Genomic DNA, 20,470 nt, shown 5'->3' on the forward strand with positions numbered 1-20,470 from the left:
GTGTCTATTGTGTGGGTGAGTTTGGTTGAGTGTGTGGATGACTATGATTTGTGTGTGTAAATGTGTGTGTTTGGGTGAACATGTCAGGGTGTGAGTGTGTAAGTTGCATATATGTGTATTTGTAAGTGGGGTTGTATTTTTGTGTGTAGGAATGCACGTTGTGGGTGTTATTTGTATATGTGTGTCATTTTTTGTGTGTTCAAGTATTGCGTTGCGTGTGTTTGTGCGAATATATTTGTGTTGGAGTATGTGGGTCTGTGATTGTGTATTTGTGTGTTCTCGTTTGTGGGAGTGTGAGTGTGTAGTTGTGCAAACGCGAGCGTTTGTGTTGGGACTGTGCGCACCACGGGAATGTGGGTTGTCTGTGTGTTTGTGAGTATGTATACTTGGTTTGCGTGTGTGTGTGTGTGTGTGCGCGCGCCATGGAGCGCGCGTGTGAGCCGCTGTGTGCGGTCGCCGCGCGCCTCCACCTCCGCGCGAACCGCCCCTTCGCGGCGGGAGCAGAGGCTGCGGCCGGGCGGGCGAGGGAGGGACGCGCGCCGCGGTGAGCGGCTTGCGCCGCCGTCACCGCCGCCGCGCCGACTCTGCCCTTTAAATCGGTCTCCAAGCCGATTACAGCTGATCTCCCACGTGACGTTTTACCTTCTGTCTCCCGGAGCGAGTGGCCCGAGGACAGTCCTTCTCAGCCCGCCGCGGGGCTCGGGCTCCCGCAACTTTGAGCGGAGCGGCGGCCGGCCGGGCGCCCTCGCGGGCCCCTCTCTCCACTCGGGCGCCGGGGCGCCGGGGGCTTCGCTCGGCCCGGGGCGGGGCGGGAAGGGCGGTCAGGACAGACAACGTGTCCCGGCCGCATCCCGCCGTCCCTCGGACCCGCGCGGCGCCGCGCCCGGGAGGCGGACGGCGAGCCCGGTGCGCCGCGTCAGGCAGCCGGGCGCCCCCCACGTCGTCTGGAGCCGGGCGGGCGCGCCCTCGGAGGAGCCGGCGGGAGATGGCCGCGAGGCAGGGTTGAGCCCCCCGCGCCCTCACCATGCAGAAGAGCGTACGCTACAACGAGGGGCACGCCCTGTACCTGGCTTTCCTGGCCCGCAAGGAGGGCACCAAGCGCGGCTTCCTGAGCAAGAAGGCAGCCGAGGCGAGCCGCTGGCACGAAAAGTGGTTCGCCCTCTACCAGAATGTGCTCTTCTACTTCGAGGGCGAGCAGAGCTGCCGCCCGGCGGGCATGTACCTCCTGGAGGGCTGCAGCTGCGAGCGGGCACTCGCGCCGCCCAGGGCCGGGGCCGGGCCGGGCGGCGCCCGTGACACGCTGGACAAGCAGGTACCACGCGCCGTGCCCTCCCTGTCCCCCTGCCTGCGGCCGCGGCGATTCCCAACTCTCCTGACCCCGGAGGTGGAGGGCCCGACCTAACGCAAGGCCCTCGCTCCGAGGTCCCCCTGCAGCGTCTGCGGCAGGACCGCTCCACGCGTCTCCCCATCGCCATCCCCCCGTGTCCTCCATTCTTTATCTCTTCATCTCCGTTGGTATAGGGGCTAGGCTTTATTTTTTTTTTCCCGCGTCCCGAAAGCGGTCGGGTCCTTTCAGCTTCTTTGCTCACCTCCCACGGCCTCTCTACACCTTGTTCGGAAGGATTTAGTGTGGTTACGCGTGTTGACACCTGTTGGATTTCGATTAGCAAAACGGAACTAACTTATTTGGGAAAGTTTGGTTTCTCCTTTACCCGGCTGGTGCGTGCAGGTTTCTTTGCCTGAGATGTTTGATCGCTGGCTGAGCAGGGAACACACCGGGCTCCCGGGACGGACAGGCACTTTCTGTTGGTCACTTTCAATCTGTCTTTGTGGTTTCTGTCAGTTTACTTTGCTAACATTTGGCCTGTTGGGTCTAATTATGAAGGTAAATGTGTATCCGTTTCCCTCAGGATTAATATTTAGTAGCCACATTCCTGCTACATGTAAACATGCGGGCATTTAAAAAGAATGCTTCTGTGTACTTTTCAATGAATGCTTTGAAAATGAATGTGATCTTTTTATTCTGGGTCGTAGTTTTATTAGTTTTGCTACGTTTTGCACTCACGGAGGAAAAAAAAAAATGCCTGCAAATTTAGTAACTCCCGCACCCCATTCCTGCGAATGCGAAATTTGTATTTTTTCAATCACCATTTGTTATTAAAGTTAAAGCAGACTAATTTTATGCTCCCAAATCTTCTCACTTCGCTTCTAGATGTCCACCTGGAAAAAAAGACTGATGGTCTTTGTTGTTGCATAAACATATTTAGCAGGTTAATTTTCCGTGCAAGTCAGACCAAACAGCTTCTACTGCAAAGCCCGAGGGCGGCTGTGGGAGGCGCTAGCGATGGAAAGATGAGTAAGATGCCCGCATAACCCCTGGGGGCTCATAAAACAATGTGTGAAGTTAAGAGGAGTTAAAACTAGATGGAACAGAAGTTTGATTTTTCTTTTCTCACTTTGGTTTCACTGTAAATCATTCAGGTTTAACTGATTAAGCGTGGTATAACACACACTTGAAAAACTTAAAGTATACCCCCTTTGGTTTTTGAGGTAGTGTTGAGGATCTTTGAAAAACTGATTTCCAATTTTGTAGATGTAGGTACTGGAAATATAGGTTTAAATTTCAAGTTAGATGTTTTAGAAATTAAATTAAGAGCCAGAGGAGGGGTTTTGAAGAAATATGTAGAGTTTTTTTTCAGGATTTTTTTTTTTCAGGGTTTCTGTTGGTGAGATTTTTCTTAAAGGCATGTGTTCCAAGGCCCATAGGAGCAAAGACAGTAGATTTAAGACGTGTTATTATGTCTAAACTAAAGTAGGATACTTTAGATTATTCTGAAGATACATCATTGACTTAATTACAAAGTATTTTTCTCTCTTTGTATGTATGCTAATATCAGGAGATAGCCACTTTAAAAAAAATAAACTGGGAGTGGGGAGTTTTTACCTGTTGCACTGAAACATAGCTGCCTGTCCTGTTAACATATGAAAACCAAGATTTTTCTACCTGGAGAATAACCAGGCTCTTACCTTTAGGACAGTTTTCTTTGAAGCATACTTTATAAAGAACTCTAATCTCTATAAATAGTTTGACTCTCATGCTACTTCCTAATGGAAGTCCAAAATAGGTCTCCTTACAAAAATTTTTCTTCTCTGTCATACAAGCCATGAATATTTCTCACTCGTTTCTACATCTCCATGAGGTTAGGAATTAGAACCTGTGGTGATTGTAATAAAACTGAGATAGAGAATACAGCATTCAAAATGGATTAGGAGTTGGACTGGGAAATCTGTTAGTTTGTCTTGTGTTAGACATCCTTTATGACTTAGGTTGGCTGAGCATGCTGATATTTTTTCTGTAGTACTATCTGGCTATGTTTGAAGAATGAAGAAGAAACTGTGAAGATGAGAAGCAAGCAGAAACAGTTTACCTTAAATCTACAGTTTATTTAGTTGGTCCTCTTTCAGTTAATTTGTGTTGCTAACGCACTGATGCGAAGAGCCCAACTCTTTGGAAAAGACCCTGATGCTGGGAAAGATTGAGGGCAGGAGAAGGGGATGACAGAGGATGAGATGGTTGGATGGCCTCATTGATCCAGTGAACACGAGTTTGAGCAAACTCAGGGAAGCCTGTTGTGCTGTGGTCCTTGGGGTCACAAAGATCTGGACACGACTTAGCTGCTGAACAACAGTGTGCTTTACCTCTGACAACTGGACACGGTGCATCTGTGAACCGGGTGAGGTAGGGGGAAGTTGAGAGGGGCTGAGCAGAGATCCTGTCAAAGTCTGCTCCTCCTAGTATGCTTCTGGAACTTTCCTCGTAAACGTTCCTAGCAACCCCATAAACATACTTGAAGGTTAGGGCTTGAAACAGGTCTTAAGGAGATAGAATAGGTTTCCTCCACCATTTCTGTGTGACTTCTTTCAGGGAAATCTCTTAACATCTCATTAACATTTTTTCTGTTAATGAAATCTGTTTTTTTAACATGTAAATATTAAGAGTTTGGCTAAGATGATTTCTAAGTTGTGTTCCAATTAGGACATCCCCTGTTTCTAGGATTTTAACAGATAGTGTGAGCTTTTTGCTATGTACAAGGATGTGAAAGACTATTTCACCAGATTTAAAGGTTACCAGCCTCTGTAATAAATACTGCCTCTGAGTAGCTGAGGCCAAGCAGGTGATTGAAGTGGAGAAGTTCAGAACTATAGAAACATCATTGCTTGAGACAAAGACGTTCTTACCATTCACATTGAAGGGTGACGTATTGTAATGACAGTGACAGTTGATGTAATTCTCGCTATAAAACACCTCTAATCATTCTTGCCAATTTAAATTCTACTTCTTCAAGTTATTTAAAATTCTAATTAGCTGTGGTAAGTTATGAGAAGAAAACACTCAGTGGTTTGTTTCTTCTTAATACTCATTCAAAGTGCTTTGGTTGACAAAAGAAAATTAAGGTTTTTTTCCTTCCCTCTCTCCTTCCTTCTTTTCCTCTGTCCCTTCCTCCCTCCCACTTCTTTCCTTTATTTCACCATTTTATCTTAAACTGTTTCCAGTTAAGAAGAAAAAATAAAAGTGATTTTAACTTTCCAAATGTGCATAGGTTGAAGGAATATTTTTTTTTTTTCATTGCTCTATTTTTCTCAATAGTGTCCCAGGATTTCACTTTAGTTGGTCCTCAAGAGATGCATGGCTCTTATCAACCTTTTATAGTAGCTATTTCTTAGCGGTAGTTGCAGTGATATAGTCAGAATGCTCTCAGTTACAGAAAATTTTAAGTGGTGCTCCTTTTCTCGAAAATATGTGTATTGGTAGCACTTCTTTCTGAAAGAGCTCCATTTATGGAAAATGACAAATTTACCTTTCATTCCAGGTAAAGGTGTTCAAGGGGGAAAGGAATTTGCATTTAGTAGAAACCTTCTATGTGCTAAGCTCAGTGTTCCCTTCTATTGGCTAATCTAGTTGGAACCTCACTTCAGCTCTCGGAAATTGGCAATGTTCTTTCATGTTAACCTATGATAAGACTGAGGCTTTAAGAGTTTTAGGGAGATGACCAAAGTCTAAGTCTAGGTATGAAGACTGAATAGTCTCTGAAGAGTGTTTTATTAAGGAGACTATTTAAATACACTAAATTTCAAGAAATTTCAGGTCTGGGTGAAATGGGGGTTGGAGTTGTAATAAGTGAATCACTGTTTAATTTTTCCTCTTAAAACTGTTTAAAGGAGCAGTTTCCATTTTGAAAAATACAGTTTCAGACCATTCCATTTTCAAAGAAAAATGGGCTTTATGTTTAAACAGTTGTATGGGGCATTCATTTACTTCAGCAGGGAATCTAAAAATACTTACTCTGGGGTGAAAGTATATATCCCAGTTAGTCTGATCTGTTTAAGTGGTTGTATCCGTCTTGCCTGCTTGCAGGAGTGGCATACAGGAACAAAGTCATCTTCACTCTTACTCTCCTGGTAATGTTGGGTGTTCTGTTCAGCCTGACTCCAGCTGTTTCAGAGGCAGGGTAGAGAATATATCCTTAGTTCTGGAGATTTACAGTAGTAGATACTAGTCATATTTGTGCTGAATGAAACATGTTTTAATTTTTAAGGGATTAAAGGTTATGTGATTTCCCCTGTCACCTCATTTCCAGCCAGTCATTTTAGCCTTCCTAACTTGACCACAAGCAGAGGATTTTAATCATTTTATCGAATTAGGCAGAGCTGCCTGCAAGCCCTGAAATATTTGTGGAGGTTGGGGAGTGTGGATGATCGGTTTTTGTTCCAGCTCACGTTAATTGAAATATAACAACCAACTCAATATTTTCTTTTCAGCCTTTGTTTATTGAACACAAATAAAGGGCAAATGGAATAAAAATATTTGTTAAATCTTGTAAAATGTTTTAAAGTATAGTTTAGAAAAGAAGTGATTTATGACTTCAACTTTGTAATCGTTCTTCCAATTAAGATTTGAATGAAGAAAAATAATCTATGGATTAGAAAAATACAGTTTTAATTTTGACTGCACTGAAGCTTACTGTTTATATTATTGTACTTATTGTTAAGACTTCAGCGTAGAAAAATCCATCTTTGATGGGACAGATGTACATAAAAGTGAATTTTTATTGTGACAAGTATTTTTCCATGGGTTTTAATAAGTGAGTACTAAATACACTACTAAATGGTGGAAAATATTTGTAGTGTAATAACAGTTTTTTTCCCTTCTTTCAAGAATGAAAAAGCAGGATTGTTTTTTTTTTCATTGAATGATAAGTCCTAAAGCATGTATGATAACCAAAAGTTTCTGGCTTAACCGGCAAATATTAGTAGTTTGTTTTAATAGTAGTTGTTGATATTGCTGTTTGTTTAATGCAGATTATACTTTTTAGTTGACCATATTTTTTCCATGTTTCTCAATAAATATGCGTGATACAGTCAATATAATTTTAATTTTGTAGAGTAGAAAAAGTAGTGAAATAAGCCATATTGACAAACAATATGGATTTACTCAGGTCTGAGGTCCTGATTTTACAATTTTAAAGTAGCTTTATGTTTTTATGCCTTGTTTATTTGTCCTATAAGAAAGGGTTATGTGGGTATATTTGTGTATGCATATTGTGTATATGTTTATTGAGTTTATCTTCCATCATTAAAAATTAAACACTTTTTGTGCATTTATATAGTTTATCTTCCATCATTAAAAATCAGACACTTTTTATAGTTATATGGAGCTTCCCAGGTGGTGCTAGTGGTAAGGAAACTACCACCAATGCAGAAGACATAGTAGACACAGGTTCGATCCCTGGAGGAGGGAATAAAAACCCATTCCAGTGTTCTTGCCTGAAGAATCCTATGGACAGAGACTGGCGGGCTGTAGTTTATGGAGTTGCAAAGGATTGGATACAGTTGAAGCAACTTAGCATTCAATTACATATCTTGGAGTTTGCAGGTTTTTATTTGTATCATTAAGACATGTATTTCAAGACATGAGTTGTAAATACAATCTGTGTACAATTTGAGGTGATTTATTTTTCAGGACTAATGATTTTGTTAAGTTACATCACAGTATAAATTTCTCTCTGAAATTGGTTTACTTTAAGACTATGTTTATTAAAATCTTAGTTAATATTGAAACAAAATTAGCAGTGATATTTGTTAGGTTTCAATATAGCACTATGGTAAATGTTTGTTTACTATATAATATTTGGCCATTATTCTAAAAATTGACCATTATTCCAGAATTATTCAATGCAGTTCAGTTGGTATAATTTTCAAATATTAGCTGATTGTAAAATTATAAATACATTATTTTGGCTCTACCAAAGGGTATAAAATATTTTACCATTTTTTCCCAAGGAATTAAAGTATGATTATATGTATATTTTGGGAGGAAAACAGCAGCAAGTTTTCCTTGATAAAACATTTGTATCAAAAAGTGGAACAAAGGTGCAGAAAGCACATGTTCTCACAACTTTTCCTTTTTACTCGCACTTGAAAAACTTACTATTCACGAGAAATGAACATCCAAATCATTTTTCTTAAAACTTCTCCTAGTGAATGCAGAATGCTTCAAATATACTTTTAGGGAGAGGGCAGAAAAAAGTTTCAGTTTATCTGTGTTTATTTAAGTAATAATTCTTTTTTATTGAACTATAAATAAAGAAATGAGAAAGTTGGGGAGGCTTATGTAAGTCATAGCATTAATGAAATGAATTAATGAAAGCTAGAATAAGTTAATGAAAGCTAGAATTCTCATAACATTTGAGAAGGTAGAAGTAAAACTACTTTAAGAAAAACTATGCTTAAAAATAAAAGTTATTGATTCCTTAGTGCAGCGGTCCCCAACCTTTTTGACACCAGAGACAAGTTTCGTGGAAGAGTTTTCCATGGACAGGGGATAGGGAGATGGTTTCGAGATGATTCAAGCACATTACATTTATTGTGCACTTGATTTCTGTTATTATTAAATCAGCTCCACCTCAGGTCATCAAACATTAGATCCTGGAGCTTGGGAACCCCTGCTTCAGTGCCTTATTTTTTTTTTAATGGAGGCTAAAATTTCTTTTGTTATCTCCTCCCATTACTTACACTGTGAACTGGCTGAGACTGATGATGTTGGGGTCAGCAGGGGTCTGAGGGACCATGGTTACTGATAATTTGCATTCTTTCTTTTCAGTTTCCCAAAATGTTTTATTTTGTCATTTTCTGATTTAATGTAGACAATGCCTGATTCATTTCCTGAACTGCATTTATGAGCTCATGCCATTTGTGTGACTAATGTAAACAGGAGGGTTAGTGCCGTCAAATAGAGGGACAACTGGAAAGCTAGGAGGCTTCTGGGGTTAGAAATATGGGAATGGGGAGGAAGTAGCCTGGTCTCAGGCTCACTGTGGAGGATCATACCTCATTGCAGAAGTCATAACAAGATAATGTTATGATGCATAGGAAGAGGTGACTGCTCATATCTGATATGGATTTGCTTTCAACTTGAAGAATGTCACTTTCCAGGACAGACAGTAGTATTGTGTACGGTTTGGTTCAGAAGTTAAACTGTGGGGGTTTCAGTCTCCACACAGATGCTTACTGGATCCATGATGAGTAATTTCTCTTTCTTATCCCTGCCTGTGATGGGGATCATGGTAGTAGCTGCATCATCTGATTGTTGAAAGACTCATAGGCAATCAGTCCATGCCCCAGCACATACATAGCACATTTGTCAGCTGGCGTTTGTGTTACTCTCTTTCTAATATAATTCTCTTTAAATTTGCTTCTTGTTGCTTTAATTACTAGGGTTGCTTAGGCAGGTTTTTCCTTTCTTCCTCTTTAAAAAATACTTTTAATTTAACACAGACAAAATAGAATGCTTTAGGGAATACCAATATACTTACTGTCCAGCTTCAGTGATATTCGGCTTTCTGCTTTCTTGTTATGTTTTTTCCCCCCACACATGCCTATGTCGTTGTTGTTGTTTGACTCTTTTAAAGCAAGTCCCGAACATCATATTGAATAAGGAGGCTTTTCCTTTTTGGCACAGCCCTTGTTTGGTGCTGAAGATTTTAGTAGGTGTAGCTCTGAAAAGAACGATCCTGGAAAGAGTTTGAAATGTGTTTCTGATTTAGTGTGTGTTGTTGTAATTGTCATCATCTTCTTGTTCCTTTGATATCATTATAAAGGAGAAAACCTGAGACAGTAGTTTTGAAGATATAAAGGTAGTAGAAATATGTTTTAAATAAGTCCTGGCTTGTTAAATCCTAAAGAAAAGAAGTCTGAAATCAGTTGTTTAACCATGACCATGGTGTAAAAAGTATTTTCATGATTTGACCGCATTATAGGGGAAATTGGACTTCCTGGTGTCTCAGACAGTAAAGAATCCACTTGCAACGTGTGAGACCTGGGTTTGATCCCTAGGTTGGGAAGATCCCCTGGAGGAGGGCATGGCAACCCACTTCAGTGTTCTTGCCTGGAGAATCCCCATGGACAGAGGAGCCTGGAGGGTTACAGTCCATGGGGTCCAAAGAGTCAGATATGACTGAGCGACTAAGCACAGCACACACAGAGGAAATTAAATTATTGGTGGTTTTCCTACTGAGGGATTCTTATCTTTATTGAAATCTACTTACCAAACTCTTCCAGCAGCTGAAAGAGTCTTGTGTAGAGTTAAGAGTGAGTGCTTTCTCTTCTGATGCCATTGATACTTCTCATCTCTCAGTATTTTGTGTAGCTTTGCAACAATGAGGACATTATCCATAGACCAGTGTTTCATCCATCTTTGACAGGCAGCTCTGAGACCCAGCAGTAGTAAATGCTATTTTAAGGCAGTTACTGAGGTTTAATTAGTCAGGTGTATAGTTTGCTTTTTCTAGTGCTGCTAAGTTTTTCCAGGGTTCGTTGGTTTCTGTCACATGATTATTTGCTTTAGGCACGGGAGTGACATGAACTCGAGTTGTCTTGAATAATGGGGACCTCTGTGTGTGGTAGGGGGATAGTGGGAATATTATAAAAGGGCAAGTGTTGCTCTATCTTTATTGTGACCAGCTATGATTGGGCTTCCCTGGTGGCTCAAGGGTAAAGAGTCTACCTGCGATGCAGGAGACACTGGTTCAATCTCTGGGTCAGGAAGATCCCCTGGAGAAGGAAATGGCAACCCACTCTCGTATCCTTGCCTGGAAAATCCCGTGGACGGAGGAGTTGGACAGGCTACAGCCCACGGGGTCGCAGAGTCGGACACGACTTAGCGACTGAACCTCAGCAGCTATGCTTTGGACGCCGGTGCTGGCTGACGGGTTCTGCAGTGTGTGCGTGCCTCTGGTTCCTCGTGGCTTCTGCTTTCTCATCATTTCTGTTTCCCTTAACTGTATGCTGCCATGCTTCTCGTGGTACTGACTCAGCGTGGTGTGGCCCTTCTCTCTGCTTTTACTGCTTTAGTTCTCACTGCGGCATCTCTCATTCACTCAGTGTATTCAGGCTCATCTTTTTGTGAGAGGGAATCTCATCGGCTCAGCTCACATTTGGAGACTAGACAAGACTACTGGACTCTGACCAGCCCATGGACTGGCTGTCAGTCAGCAGGAGCTGTGGATAAGGGAGTTTCATGAAAAGTTTGGTGGATGTCAGAGACATTATTATTGACGTGTTAGTGTATTCATCAAGCTAGTAAATATTTTCACTAACTAATATTTATGCATTGTAAGCCGCCTTCTCTTCCTTAAGTAGCAATTTTACATTCTCATCTTATCAATAAGATCTTTCCAATAAAACAGTTTCTGTCCTCTGGTCCTGATTGGCCTCCTGTGTTGCTAAGGATTCATGTTCATAACTTCTCTTTACTTTTTAATACTTTACTAGTGAACGTTATTTGAATGTTGTTCTTTTAACAGTAAATTACAATATAAACCTGTTTCCAGGGCAATAGCATATGTATAGAAAAGTGCCAGATCACAAGTGTGCTGCTTCCTGAATGTTCGAAGAGTGAATATACTTTTGTAAGCAGCACCCAGATCAAGTCATTGACATGTTCAGTCAGCCCTCCAGAAACTAACCTCCTGTCTGTTCCTCTTAAGTGCTCTTACCCGTGGGTAGCCAGCATCCTTGCTTCTAGCATCCTGGATTCCTTTTGCCTGTTTTTGAACTTCATCACAGGCACACACAGTAAGTGCTCTTCTGTGTCAGGCTGCTTTCCCTCAACTTCATAACTGTGAGTTTTCGATGAGACTTCAGATGCTGTGGTTCATTCCTTTACATTTCTTTATACTATTCCATTGAATGAGTATACAATGGTTTCTTGGTCTTTTCTTTGTCTACTGTTGGTGAAACATTTGGATTGTTTCCAGATTGAGGCTATTACAAATAATATGGCTATGGAAATTCTTGTACAGATACTTTTTGTGTGTTCATGTATACATTTCTGTTCAGTATGTGCCCTTAATTTTTGGTTCACAGGACTTACTTATATTCAACTTCAATAATTACTGCTACACAGTGTTCTTTTTTTTTTAATGTTTTTTTTAAAATTTTTTTTCCATTTATTTTTATTAGTTGAAGGCTAATTACAATATTGTAGTGGTTTTTGCCATAAATTGATATGAATCAGCCATGGGTTTACATGTGTTCCCCATCCCAATCCCCCCTCCCACCTCCCTCTCTACCCGATCCCTCTGGGTCTTCCCAGTGCACCAGCCCTGAGCACTTGTCTCATGCATCCAACCTCGGCTGGTGATCTGTTTCACCCTTGATAGTATACTTGTTTCAATGCTGTTCTCTCTGAACATCCCACCCTCGCCTTCTCCCACAGAGTCCAAAAGTCTGTTCTGTACATCTGTGTCTCTTTTTCTGTTTTGTATATAGGGTTATCGTTAACATCTTTTAAAATTCCATATATATGCGTTAGTATACTGCATTGGTCTTTATCTTTCTGGCTTACTTCACTCTGTATAATGGGCTCCAGTTTCATCCATCTCATTAGAACTGATTCTAGAATTCTTTTTAATGGCTGAGTAATATTCCATGGTGTATATGTACCACAGCTTCCTTATCCATTCATCTGCTGATGGGCATCTAGGTTGCTTCCATGTCCTGGCTATTATAAACAGTGCTGCGATGAACATTGGGATACATGTGTCTCTTTCAGATCTGGTTTCCTCGGTGTGTATGCCCAGGAGTGGGAATGCTGGGTCATGTGGCAGTTCTATTTCCAGTTTAAGGAATCTCCACACTGTTCTCCATAGTGGCTGTACTAGTTTGCATTCCCACCAACAGAGTAAGAAGGTTCCCTTTTCTCCACACCCTCTCCAGCATTTATTGCTTGTAGACTTTTGGATAGCAGCCATTCTGACTGGCGTGTAATGGTACCTCATTGAGGTTTTGATTTGCATTTCTCTGATAATGAGTGATGTTGAGCATCTTTTCATGTTAAACAGTGTTCTGAAATAGTTATATCAATTTGTGTTCCTGCTAACAATGTATAAAAATTACAATTGCTCTGCATCCTTGCTAATAGTTGGTATTATCAATCTTTTTAGTTTTAAGCCTTCTAGTAGACAAGTAGTAATAGCTCATGTTTTTTTTTCATTTTTATTTCTCAGATATTTAACTTGAACATTTTTCCAAGTATTTCTTGACCATTTGAACAGTCTCTGTTTTGAAGTGCTTATTCAATCTTTTGCCCATTTTTCAGTTGAGTTGTCTTATCTTGTTGATCTGTGCATGCAGGCTAAGTCACTTCAGTGGTGTCAGACTCTTTGCAACCCTATGGACTGTAGCCCTCCAGGCTCCTCTGTCCAGGGGATTCTCCTGGCAAGAATATTGGAGTGGGTTGTCATGCCCTTCTCCAGGAGATCTTCCCGACCTAGGGATTGAACCCTTGTCTCTTACATCTCCTGCACTGGCAGGTGGGTTCTTTACCAATAGCACCACCTGACAAGCCCTTATTGATCTGTAGGAGTTTTTAAATGTTAAGTTAAACTATATGAATTGCCATTTTTGAATGTCAAAATAATTGACTATCATCTTGTTCATTCTAGTATGTATGAAGACACGAGTCCTTTGTCAATTATATGTATTGGAAATATTTTCTCTACTCTGGTTTGCCTTTCTGCTTTCTTAAAGGTGTCATCTGATGATAAGAAGTTTAAAATTTTATTGTAGTATAAACTCTCTGTACTTTTCTTTGTGGCATTTGTCTGCCCATGAAATGAGTGCAGATGGGGACAGCATCTGGAGGTTCTTTGTGTGGAAGGTGCAGGAGCTGGGATCTCCCTTGTTGCTCTGTGGTCAAAGCAGTTAAGTGGATCACGGAAGATGCAGCAGTAGGTAAAACAGAAGGCGCTCGCAGCAGCTTCAGATTGCCGCACCAGGATGTTTTCCCCTTTGAGAAAAGCTCCAGGGGCAATGTACAGGACAAAAATATCTTAATGTTCTTTCCTCCCTCATGCATCCTGGGGCCTGAGGTGTCCCCTCCCTACATGGTAGGTTGTTCTTCTTCTAGAGATGCAGTACATGTGTATGCACCAAAGACTTGTACAAGAATTTTGACAGCAGTGTTATTCACAGAAGAGGGTGTTCTGTTCCAGTACTTCTAACTTCACTTTGTTTTCAGTCATCCCCAGTTCACACCTACCTTTCGTCTCCAAGGGTCAGGTGCGAGAGGGACAGGGTACTTTTATTAACTTAACCAGAGCTAAGCTGGAATTCCTGACAGCTACCGTTCAACTATACTGCCCCCTGGAGGATGTATCATCCAGGCTGGCCTGGGGGTTGCTCTTAGTGAAAGAAAAACGCATCATGCCCAACACTGGTCAAGACTGAATCCTCAGTATTCAAAATACATCTATGTAATGCTCTGTAATCCTTCCCCCTTTGTCCTGATCCTTACCCAGGAAATGATGAAGAAAGAATGAGCCCTTTCTTGGAATACCTATATTCACTAATTAAACTGCCTTACTGAAATATATGGACCGGGAGGGAATGAGGGAGAAAGAGGTGGACAGTCAGTCCATTGTTGAGTGCACAGATTAGTTTCAAGGGCCACAGTGGGGTGACTGGAAACTGCTAACCAGTAACCGGAAAGAGTACCAACAGTGGTGAGGCAGCGCTGTGAGCCCGAGAGGGCTTCGAATGTCTGGTGTAGGCAATCTGCCAAGAGTGGGAGGGGGTAACGCCCCTCATGACGTGGCCTCTCCCATTGTGAGACAAATGGGTCAACTCTGGACACGAGTCACAAGCCTGCCCGGCAGTGGTAGCCCTCTGCATTAGAAACAGTCAGCCTGCATCAGTGGCTTGATTCCAGTTGGTCCACAGCCCTTCCTGGGGGCACCTGCATGCCTGATCCAGAGAGTTCAGTCAGCAGACAGTTCCGTCAGTGCCCCCCATTCATGTTTCCAAAAAAGGATCTTTGAATCTTACAGTCTGTAGTTTTCCAAGTGATAGACCAGATGGCGGTGCCATTGCCAACAGCCACAAAGTCTGAGCCCTGCCCTCTGACTGGAGCAACTCCATCTGCTTTTTCCTCTGCGTAGCTGACACCAAGACTGACCAGTGGATACCGTTGGGTTTCAGCTTAGCCAAACCATCAGTGAATCAGGCCCAGATAGCTCGGGAATTTCTGTGCATCAAGGATCCTGTTGAGTCAGCGGCTCTGCCTCAGGTAGCTGAGCAGAAAAAGTTTCCTACAGAGAGAGAGAGAGATGCTGCTCTTCAAAATGTAATACAGAGCTGCTGCTGGGGCCACACCAGCTACATTCTTAAATGTACCTTTTCCGTTGAACAAACAAGATTTGAGCCCTGCCTACCTTGTCAGTTCTTGAGTCTGAGTTAACTCATCCAAAAATGGGAATTTCGGACTGGAGAGTTACAAGTCCTCTATGGGTCAACAAGGACTCAGCTGTAAACTGATGGTCACCTGCATGCCTTGTAATTTTGTTTGGATGCTGGACATTGCTTATGAAAAACCCAAAGAGGTGATTTCTGGTTCTGTGTGACATTATTTTCCTTCAGAGAGGATTTACTTTTGGTTTCTTGCTGGCATTAATGTGAGGTAGTTTATACTAATCCATTCTGAGGATGAGCTGGTGAAAGTTAGGTTTCAGGTTTGTGAGAGCAGAGTTTCCGCTTTGTCCTGATTTCTGAAGTGTAGCCTTTCCAAGATCTTATCAGGAATTCTGAGAGTTTGCATAACCCCCTCCTCCTCAGGTCTCTTCACAGCCCCATGGGACTGCCAAAAACTCAGTGCTGATTTCCAGCCTCTTAGCTGCTGCTTTCTACCTGGCCTCTTAGCCTCTTGGCTCTGTACTACTTAGAAATTGGCAAATTCTTGGAGAGGAACAACTTCAAAGACTGTTAGACTCACTAGTTTACTTCCCTTCTCTAAGGTCTTTACTGCTTAGGTCCTGGCTATCTTGTTAGCTCATGGATGCTTACAAGTGGATTTGTGTGTGTGTGTGTGTGCGCGCACGTGTGTGTGTAGCATACAGCTTTTTAAATTGTTCATGGTGTGTGCGTGTTAGAGTGGTTGGGTGGGGCCTATAACAAGTTACCTGGCTGTTACCACTTAGAAATGAGTTTTAATAGTGAGTCTAAAAATGAGTCAAACTCCTTTCAAGACAGTGGAAGAATTATCTTGTTTCCTTTTTCCAGAAATGTATCTGTTAATTACTTGTAGTTCAGTGATAATGAAATCCTAAGAAGTCAAGTCACAGCTAATCCTTATTTTATCAATTTAATTCTGAACATCTTTGAATATGTGTGTTCTGAGATGTAACTATTTCCTCATCTGGAAAACGGGCATGATTCCTACTTTGTAAAGAAAGTGGGAGTATGAAGTTGAGATAAAAGTTTATAAGACCCTTTTCACATAGTGACACTTTTTATATTCTTTAAATTCAAGATTGTCCCTTTAAATTCTTCACAGTTACATTTTTTTCATTTAAGTGAGGGCCATTTAAACACTAGGTCAGTTGAGAGTTTGCTTACTGCAGGTGTGTGTTCTGTTCATTTTATGGTCCATTTTGAGAACCAGATAGCTCTCTGCCTAGTTTGTTGGCATCTTTTTGAGCCCAAGGTTTTTAAGGTCTATGGAAAATATTTAGTGGATGACAGATTCCTCAAGAAATAGTTGGAACATTATTTTTTACTAAGTGCAGGAGAATATTACCTAAATAAGTTAGTGAGAAATTTTTGTCATTTAGATGCTTTCTGTTGTATAGATCCTTCTAATGGTGATACATATTAAATATATTAAAATTATATTAATAGGTAATTTTTCAGAAGAAAAATATAGCTAAATTAATATTTGCACTTTAAAGGTTCAGCCTTTTATAGAGGGTATTTAAAGTGTATACTAAAAAATAAATCCACAGCTTACTCATTTTTCTCCTTTTTGGTACAAATTGCCATGTTGGCAGAATATTTTTATTTTTATTATTATTGCTTTTTCTTGGTTGTCCTGACTTTTAAAAAAATCTTTATTGGAGATTTAGCAATACAATGTAGTGTTAGTTTTAGGTGTATAGCAAAATGAATCATACACACACACACACACACACACTTATTGTTGTTTAGTCACTAAGTTGTGTCCAACTCTATGACCCCATGGGCTGTAGCCTGCCAGGCTTCTCTGTCCATGGGATTTCCCAGGCAAGAATACTCTAGTGAGTAGCTATTTCCTTCTCCAGGGGATCTTTCTGACCCAGGGATTGAACCTGAGTCTCTTTCTTGGTAGGCAGATCCTTTAACACTGTGCCTCCTGGAAAGCCTGTATATATATATATCTCCCATAAATATATATATACACCCTATATACCCCATATTTATATATATCCCTAGTAACTCAGCTGATAAAGAATCCACCTGCAATGCAGGAGACCCCCATTCGATTTCTGGGTCGGGAAGATCCCCTGGAGAAGGGATAGGCTACCTGCTCCAGTATTCTTGGGCTTCCCTGATCGCTCAGATGATAAAGAATCTGCCTGCAATGTAGGAGACCTGGATTCGACCCTGAGTTGGGAAGATCCCCTGGAGGGAGGGCATGGCAACCCTCTCCAGTATTCTTGCCTGGAGAATCCCCATGGACAGAGGAAACTGGCAGGCTATAGTCCATGGGGTCACAAAGAGTCAGACACCACTGAGTGACTAAGCAAGCAAGCAAGTATATATCTGTATGTATATATAATTGAATATATGTATATTCTTTTTAAAATTCTTTTCCCATAAAGGTTAGTACAGAATTTTGAGTAGAATTCCCAGTGCTATACACCAAGCCCTTGTTTAGTTGTCTGCTTTATGTATGGTAGTGTGTATATGTTAATCCCAATCTCCTAATTTAACAGAACTTTTTATGTATAAAAATAATGCTATGAAGGAATTGGAAACTGCTTGGTCTAATTGGGCAAGCAGTGAGCTCTAACTGCAAACCAGGGCAAATAAGCCTAAAGATCTAATGTATAGGCATGGTAGCCATGCTTGGCCTCTCCCGGTGGCTCAGATGGTGAAGAAGCTGTTTGTGATGCAGGAGACCCAGGTTCAATCCCTGGGTCAGGAAGATCCCCTGTAGAAGGGAACTGCAGCCCACTCTTGTATTGTATCAAAACTGAAAATATGCTAAGAGAATAGATATCAGATGCACTTATTGGACAAAATGCTAACTTGGTGAGGAGATGATACGTTAACTAGCTTGACTATAGTAATTATTTCACCAAGTTTACCAAATCATCATGATGTACACCTTAAATATATATATAATTTTTATTTTAAAATAAATAAATCTATTCATTAAAAAAGTAATGTTTCTGGGGATCCAAAGGATATCTTGGTTACTATACAATACAGTATTGTATACTTGAAATTAATTACCAGAGTAGATCTAAAATGTTCTCACCACACAAACACACAGGTACACTGCGTTACAATGTAAAGTGATGGATTTGTTAGCTGACCTTATCATGGTAATTATTTCACAACATATAGTATATCTAATCATCATGTACACTTTAAACTTACACAGTGTTATTTGTCAGTTATATCTCAATGAAACTGGGGAAAGAAATCAGTGAATGGATATCAATAGTATATATTTTCTGATTCCATGAATTATATATAGAAGTGATTGGTTGTTCTTGCAACACTGTAGCCCAAGTGGATACCAGTCAAAATGCCTGCATTCTTATCCTAGTTCTTTGAGAGAATAATTAAGGCACTATCTATTTTCTTGAATATTTGGTCAGGGATGAAAAACAGAGCTTGTTTGTTTGTAAATAACTGAGTGTAAAGGATTGATGTGTGTGATCTTGAAATGGTCTTGGTATCTCAGACACTGCCCATGAACCCAAATAGACCTTACCTTAGCTAATGTCTAGTCTTCTATTTTTATGTAGTTGCAATAGAAATTCAAACTATTATCATTATTTAAAAATTAAATAATGATATATAATTCTATTTAACTTTCAAAATACATTCACATATTTTAACCATTTGATTTCTTAGTAACTCTGTATTACTTGTGTTTCCTTTGCAATTTCTAACTTTTTAGGCACATGGTTAAACTTATTAATGAATTATAAAATTCATTCTCTCAAAAAGGAATAATGTTTTTTTGTGTGTATAATTTGAAGTCAGAAAACTTTAAGAAAATTAATATTTCCTGAAATCCCATTCCTCAGAAAAAACCATATATTGAATTGTTGGAGGATTCCTTTCAGGAGTTTTTTCCATGGGTATGAATATAATAAACAGACATTTTTAAAGTAAAGCATAATCATATCATATTTTATATGTAGAGTTTTGAATCTTGAGTTTTTAATTGAACATTGTATTGTGAGCCTTTTGTTTAACTATCTTTGAAAACATTATTTTAAATTACCATACAGCATTCTTGCTATCACACAGATGTACAGTAGACATTCTGCTGTCTGATGTTTAGATTGTTTTAATGTCATAAAGCTGTGCTTTGGTGTAGTAAATAATGCTGCAGCGAACATCAGGACGACATTTGTGAAAAAATTGTCAGGGCAGGTGGAGGCACATGCAATTAAATTAATAAACAAAAAAGCAGGAAGTGATAGTCAGCTTTTAGCTGTGACCATAAGGGGATATCCCTCAACTTCTCCGCCTTAATTAAAAGCTATTTTCTCTAATAAATGCCCCACTTTCATTTCAAGGTAGTATTGTAACTGGTTGAAAACCCAACAGGAAATGTAAATGCCTGGAATGGAGGTACAATCTCACCTGTGAGTAAAATACAGAAACAAACGTGGCCCAATACAGTAGTCTAATTTGGGGAAATAAACCTATAGACCTATGAATGCATTTTGGTGGGATTTACTCATCTTAGGAGGTGTTTGTTTTGATTAGTTAGAGTGCCTAGGACCATGATAAATGAGCTCTGCTTGAATGAATAAAGTAGAAATGCCTAAAATTACCACATTCCATCGATTTTAAGCATACTTGAATTGTAAGGTTTTGCATTTTGTGAAATTAGAATGTGTTTTCAATCAATGTGCACATTTGGTTGATGTGATAATACTTTTCCTATATACCTTTACTAATTTAGGTGCATTTAATGATACCGTGGGCTTCCCAGGTGGCCCAGTGGTAAGGAATCCACCTGCCGATGCAGGAGACACAGGAGATGCAGGTTTGATCCCTGGATCCGGAAGATCCCCTGAGGAGGAAATGGCAACCCACTCCAGTATTCTTGCCTGAAAAATTCCATGGACAGAGGAGCCTGGCAGGCTACAGTCCATGGGGTCTGAAAGAGTTGGACATGACAGTATGCACACACTTAATGATACCATGATAGACACAGAGTGGGAATTTTCAGACTAAGATACTTGATAGTTGTGTTTGCAGTGCTATTTGCTCTGTGTATTTGAACCTAGAGGTATATAAATATCTTTATTATATATAGGCTTCCCTGGTGGCTCAGATGATAAAGAACCGACCTGCAATGCGGGATACCTGGGCTTGATCCCTGGTTTGGGAAGATCCCCTGGAGGAGAGCCTGTCTAACCACTCTAGTATTCCTGTCTGGAGAATCCCCATGGACAGAGGTGCCTGGTGGCCTACAGTCACGGGAAAGTCAGACATGACCGAGCGACTAAGCACAGCACATATCGTATCATATGCAGTGGGCTTTTGACCTTTTGATAATAATTGGATATAAGGATGGGAAATGTCCTGACCACGTGAGAAAGAAAATTCAGTGCTTGGTTTTTAAGGTGTTTACTCTCCTCTTATCATGGTTGTTATCTCTTTCTGCAGCCCCTTTAAATCACATGATCTTTGGTCACTAAAATTCAAGATGTTGCTTCTCCATAAAACATTATCAACTTTTTTGGCAGTGGGTCTTTATTTTTCAAATTCTTCCATTGTAGTTAGAGAATGGCAAATTTGACTGATCATTCTAGCCTGTCCTTAAATTGAATTGTCTTAACCTTTTGTGATTTAAAGAAACCAGACCAAAACAATTAAACCCTCCTGGGATACTCGTTCTTCC

The 20,470-nt window shown here is 40.6% G+C and overlaps 1 protein-coding gene across 2 annotated transcripts in view; it reads left to right on the plus strand.

Annotated features, from left to right (window-relative positions):
- The first annotated feature begins 472 nt into the window (after positions 1–472).
- Positions 473–20,470, plus strand: part of RASGRF2 (Ras protein specific guanine nucleotide releasing factor 2) — a 252,292-nt gene continuing 232,294 nt past the window's right edge. Inside the window, exon 1 of one of the 2 annotated variants that reach the window (XM_070465761.1) lies at positions 473–1,312. In XM_070465761.1, coding sequence (XP_070321862.1) covers positions 1,025–1,312 — 288 coding nt within the window. In that variant the 5' untranslated portion in view covers positions 473–1,024. The remainder of the gene's footprint in view (positions 1,313–20,470) is intronic. The other variant, XM_070465762.1, reaches the window with a different exon arrangement.

The sequence above is a fragment of the Odocoileus virginianus genome, chromosome 3 (genome assembly GCF_023699985.2).
Source record: "Odocoileus virginianus isolate 20LAN1187 ecotype Illinois chromosome 3, Ovbor_1.2, whole genome shotgun sequence".
Lineage (NCBI taxonomy): Eukaryota > Metazoa > Chordata > Mammalia > Artiodactyla > Cervidae > Odocoileus > Odocoileus virginianus.